The 6003-nt window shown below is 48.6% G+C and overlaps 1 protein-coding gene across 1 annotated transcript in view; it reads left to right on the top strand.

The window, feature by feature from the left end:
- Nucleotides 1-3228: 3228 nt before the first annotated feature.
- LOC311315455 (uncharacterized protein) overlaps nucleotides 3229-6003 on the top strand; it is a gene marked incomplete at both ends in the record, with an annotated part of 12363 nt that continues 9588 nt past the window's right edge. The window contains one exon of the mRNA XM_084446124.1: nucleotides 3229-3359. Within this exon, the coding sequence (XP_084302250.1) occupies nucleotides 3229-3359 (131 nt within the window). The remainder of the gene's footprint in view (nucleotides 3360-6003) is intronic.

The following is a 6003-nucleotide window of genomic DNA, read 5'->3' as shown; positions in this document are numbered from 1 at the left end:
CTTCTTTCTCTCTCTCTCTCTCCCCCTCTTCTCTCTCTTCTCTCTCTCTCTTCTCTCTCTCTATTCTCTCTCTCTCCCCCTCTTCTCTCTCTCTCTTCTCTCTCCTTCCCTCCCTCTCTCTCACTCTCTCTCCCTCCCTCCCTCCCTGTCTCTCTTCTCTCTCGCTCCCTTTCTCTCTCTCTCCCTCTCTCTCTCTCTCTCTCTCTCTCTCTCGCTCTCTCACCCTGCCTTCCTCTGTGTTTAACTCTCAATGTTTTGTTTTTTTCACACTCCTCTCCGCCCCTCCCCCCTTTTTCCACATCTTCTTTCCACCTGCTTATTCACCCCTCCCCTCTCTCTCTCTCTTTCCCTCTCTCCCTCTCTTCTCTCTCGTGCTCGCTCCTTTCTCTCTTCCTCCTCCCCTTTCTCTCTCTCTCTCTCTCTCTCTTTCTGTCGGTCTGTCAGACAGGCTGTCATTGGCCTCACCCTCTGCTAATTCATTCGCTGTGCATCAGCTCACATCTCTGCAGGGTCAGGAAGAGAGAGAGAGAGAGAGAGACAGAGAGAGAGAGATAGAGAGCCAGAGAGAGAGAGATAGAGAGAGAGAGAGAGAGAGAGAGATAGAAAGAGAGAGACAGAGACAGAGAGAGAGAGAGAGAGACAGAGAGAGAGAGAGCTAGAGAGAGAGAGAGCCAGAGAGAGAGAGAGATATAGAGAGACAGAGAGAGAGAGAGAGAGAGAGAGGTGGAGAGCGACAGATGGAGGAAGAAAGTGTGAGGAATCAAAAAAGGAGGATGGTGGAAAGAAATGCAGTTTTATCTCAGAGGAACAGAAAACCACACTGATCCTGTGGTGTGTTCCAGGATTCCTCTCTCTCCCTCTCTCTCCCTCTCTCTATCCCCCTCTCTCTCGCTCTCCCCCCCTCTCTCTCTCTCTTGCTCTCTCTCCCACTCTCTCTCTCCCTCTCTCTCTCCCTCTCTCTCTCTCTCTCTCTCTCTCTCTCTCTCCCTCTTTCTCTCTCTCTGTCTCTATGTCTCTATCTCTCTCTCATGCACACACAGGCTCTTCCTGACCTCCTTTTGCTCGTTGCTCTTTTGTCATTCTAGTCCCTGGTGTTTCCCTGGCTTTGGTTCTAATCTAATACTCCAGCCACATCGCTCTCTTGCTGACAGCATGCGTCTGTGTGTGTGTGCGTGTGTGTGTGTGTGTGTGTGTGTGTGTGTGGAGGTCTGTGCATGTGTGTGTACGTGTGTGTTTGTATTTCACATGTTACGGCGGGAACAGTGTGTATCATATCAACCTGCCACAGAGAGATGGATTGTCCAGCTGTGTGTTTTTACATTATTTAGGAATTATTAATAGAGTGCACAGTGTGTGTGTGTGTGTGTGTGTGTGCATGCATGTGCTTACTTGTGCATCTGTATTGCTCATACTGTGTTTGTTTGTGTGTGTGTGTGTGTGTGTGTGTGTGTGTGTGTGTGTGTGTGTGTGTGTGTGTGTGATCATTAGGGCTTTCCACAGTATGCGCATATGCCCGTATGTGGTTGGCTGTTCTGGGCTTGTCAGGATGTAGGCCACTGCATAAAACATTGCGAATCACTGCAGAGCAATCACTCCACTTCTGATTGGAGAAAGAGGAAAAGTATTTAGAAATGAAATAAAGCCTCCAGACGAAGGGCTATTTGTCACGCGTGGTGTCAGCCGACAGCCCCGGGGTTCACGCTGGTTTAGTCCTCGTCAGCTGACGCCAGGAAGCTCCCTGAAAAGCGCAGAGAACATCTTGACATGAGTGGCGTTTATGGAAGATAATACATGCGCTTGATGATGTTTTGAACGAATGCCGTTTGTCTCTCAGGAATTTCGCTCAAACATGTGATAGTCATGTGTGACGTCATCCACCTGTCCGTCACCAGGGAGGGGGGTAGAAATAAATAAAGACTGGGCTGTTCTGTGTGTGTGTGTGTGTGTGTGTAGGATCATCTAGAGGATGTTGGGTTGTTCTGTGTGTGTGTGTGTGTGTAGGGTCTTCTAGAGGATGCTAGGGTGTCCTGTGTGTGTGTAGGGTCTTCTAGAGGATGCTGGGTTGTTCTGTGTGTGTGTGTAGGGTCTTCTAGAGGATGCTGGGTTGTTCTGTGTGTGTGTGTAGGGTCTTCTAGAGGATGCTGGGTTGTTCTGTGTGTGTAGGGTCTTCTAGAGGATGCTGGGCTGTTCTGTGTGTGTGTAGGGTCTTCTAGAGGATGCTAGGGGGTTCTCTGTGTGTGTAGGGTCTTCTAGAGGATGCTAGGGTGTTCTGTGTGTGTAGGGTCTTCTAGAGGATGCTGGGTTGTTCTGTGTGTGTAGGTTCTTCTAGAGGATGCTGGGTTGTTCTGTGTGTGTGTGTAGGGTCTTCTAGAGGATGCTGGGTTGTTCTGTGTGTGTGTAGGGTCTTCTAGAGCATGTTGGGTTGTTCTGTGTGTGTGTGTAGGGTCTTCTAGAGTATGCTGGGTTGTTCTGTGTGTGTGTGTATGGTCTTCTAGAGGATGTTGGGTTGTTCTGTGTGTGTGTGTAGGGTCTTCTAGAGGATGCTGGGCTGTTCTGTGTGTGTGTAGGTTCTTCTACTGGATGCTGGGTTGTTCTGTGTGTGTGTAGGGTCTTCTAGAGGATGCTGGGCTGTTCTGTGTGTGTGTAGGTTCTTCTACTGGATGCTGGGTTGTTCTGTGTGTGTGTAGGGTCTTCTAGAGGATGCTGGGTTGTTCTGTGTGTGTGTGTGTGTGGGTTCCTCCAGAGGAGGCTGAGCTGCTCTGTGTTCTTGCTGGAGCGCTTCTTCTACTGTGACTAAAAATAGCAGCGTGTGCCACAGACATTGACACAAGCCACAAGCATCCACAAAGCCGCTTCACACCCCCTCCCAGAGCACGACACTCCCTCTCTTCTTCACGCTTGTAACCAACATGTTCTCTCTCTTTCTCTGTCTCTCTCTCTCTCTCTCTCTCTCTGTCTCTCTCTGTCTCTCTTTCTCTGTCTCTCTCTCTGTCTCTCTCTCTCTCTTTCTCTCTCTTCCACCTCAACACCTCCTCTACAGGTCTTCCTGAGCACACCCCGACTTTGTGAGTGTGTGTGTCTGAGACCGTGTGTGTGCATGTGTGTGTGTGTCTGAGACCGTGTGTGTGCGCGTGTGTGTGTCTGAGACCGTGTGTGCGCGTGTGTGTGTGTGTCTGAGACCGTGTGTGTGCGTGTCTGAGACCGTGTGTGTGCATGTGTGTGTGTGTCATGGACTCGCTGTCCGAGGGGCCCGGCCTGGGGGACCGCGCCAGCGACCTGCTGCTGCTGGGGGCCATCGCCGCCACCTCGGCCTTCGTCGTCACCATCCTCATCGTCCTGGTCTGCGTGGGCTGCCAGAGGTGAGCGGGGTCTCTATCTCTCTATCTTTCTATCTCTCTATTCCTCTATCTCTCTCTCTATCTGTCTATTCCTCTATCTCTCTCTCTATCTCTCTATTCCTCTATCTCTCTATCTCTCTATCGCTTTCTCTATCTCTCTATTCCTCTATCTCTCTATCTCTCTCTCTCTATATCTCTCTATCTCTATTCCTCTATCTCTCTATCTCTCTATTCCTCTATCTCTCTATCTCTCTCTCTCTCTATCTCTCTCTCTCTCTATTCCTCTATCTCTCTATCACTCTATTCCTCTATCTCTCTATCTCTCTATCTCTCTATCTCTATCTCGCTCTCTCTATCTCTCTATCTCGCTCTCTCTGTCTCTCTCTCTGTCTCTCTCTCTCTCTCTCTCTCTCTCTCTATTCCTCTGTCCTTGTCGCTCTCTCTCCCATTTCACCTCCTTACTATCTGTTTCCATACCTCTGTTCTCTCTCTCCCCCTTTCTTTCTCTCTTTCTCTAATCCAAGCTCCTGCACCACTCTCTCTCTCTCTCTCTCTTTCTCTCTCTCTCTCTCTCTCTCTCTCTCTTCCTCTCCGTCTCTTTTCACCTCCCTCCCTCTTTTCTCGCCCCTTCGTCTTCCCTCTCTCTCTCTCCTCCCGTCGTTCTCGTTCTCTCCGTTCCGTCCGTCGGGGCGACGCGCGTTAACGGGTGGGTGTGTCGCGGCGGATCTCGACGCCGTAGGACGCCGAGCCGGCGGAGTCCTCTGGCACCGAGGGGACAGCCCGATGACGCTCCCCTCTGGAGAGAACCAGCTGAACATGCTGTGGTTTTACAGAACCCTCGTTCAGGTTCGGCCCGTGGTTGTGTTGCCATAGGGGTACATGTGTGTGACCAGACATGGGAATGTTCAGTAACGTGTCGCTAGCCACAAGATATAGAAAGACCAATGGCTGTTTTGGTGTTAATGAGGTCTTTAGTGTAAAGTAGGCTTGCTTTTATGTTCAGGGGACCAGTGGGAATTCACTGTTATGCTATTTGGGAGTTACATTATACATATATATATATATATATATATATATATATATATATATTCTGAAGTAACTTACAGAAGCCTATTGTCCATATAGGCCTTCTCTTTCATCATCTGTCCATTCTGACCTCCCTCCCTCCGACTGAAGCGTTGTTATTATGGTCCTCCTGGGTATTTCCTCACCTTCCCAGGGTTCCCTGGGGGGAGGCGGGGCTTCGAGTAACCCGAAGAACAGAGTAGCTCCCTTCCCTCCAGTAACCCTGGCAGATGGGGTCGGCTGTAGAGAGATCAATTATGTGTTTGGAGATTTTAGGGGGATGCGCACACATCCCGATGGCAGAAAACCAGGAAGACAGCTACCGAACTAATCGGATTTTAGTTTTAAAATGTTCTCCGCTTCACACAGCAGCGTGTCACCCAGTGACAGGCGATTATGCTAGGGAATGAACCCTGGTGAAGGGGATATGTCTTGCAGACCCATAAGCATCGCCACTTGGTTGTGACCCATATGGGAATGTGTGTGCATCTAGGTTGCAGAACCATGTGCGATGTCTAACCCACTTCCCCTTTCCCCTCAAGTGGCTCCTGTCACTACTCAGGCCGCCATTTTAAATAAGAATCTGTTCTTAATGACTCACCTTTTGAAAAGCTTAAATAAATAAATAAAAAAGTCAGTGTGAAGTAGTCTGGTAATTCAACAATACAGGATTACACCCCTGGGTTGAATTTTTGGGGAAACAGCAAAAACCTTTGGTTCCATTGTGCCAGACAAGACCAATCAAGCACAGATAAATAACTGAAATGATTTCAAATCGTATTTCAACCCAGGTCTGCAGGATTATATTCCAGACCAACCAGTAGACAACCAGCCAACAACTTGATGATAAAGGTAGTGTAGTGGCAGTCTGTAGGTGGTCCACATTTCATTCAAATGCACTTGATAAGCCCCCTGGTTATGAGTTGAGTTGGAGGATATGGAAAATGCTATTCCGTGTACCCAGAAGCTCTATCTACAGCCAGAACTTCTGGGAACAAGTTATGATATTCGTGGACACCACGGAGAATCCGATTGGATTTTGAACTGGATGCTGATTGGCCTGCGCAGACAGTGGGCTGTGCGGAGAGGCTGATTTGCCCTCTGATTGGTCACTGACCGTAGATTTCCACTTTTCCAGTATTGCTAATAAGTCCTATATCTGGCACACATGGTGTGATTTACTTCTACTTTCTTCCACATTAACTCATTTCAGGTTTTGATTTCACAGAAGGCAAAGTGTATTACCTAAATTCATTTTTCATTTAGTCACAACTATACGCTCCCACTGAAATAATGATAAAATGCAGCTGGATTTGAAATGCAGGCTTAATGTGCTGGCTCCGCCCCTCTACCCATGTTTTGTGGTGCTTCACTCCAGACTAGGAATCTGCTAACTGATAGAATTTAGTTTCAAAGCAGCTTCTATCTCTTAAGTTATGAGGTAAGGGTAGCTCAGCTGGGAGGACATGGCAGAGGATGGTTATCCCACCTGGCCCCAGGGTCGAGACAACCACACACACACACACACACACACGCAACACACACACACACACACACACACACACACTGTCCTCATTGCACCTGCAACACACTCATTACA

This window comes from Borostomias antarcticus (assembly GCF_949987555.1).
Source record: "Borostomias antarcticus genome assembly, chromosome: 11".
NCBI classification, from domain to species: Eukaryota; Metazoa; Chordata; class Actinopteri; order Stomiiformes; family Stomiidae; genus Borostomias; species Borostomias antarcticus.
This window is presented reverse-complemented; position numbering and strand designations above follow the sequence as displayed.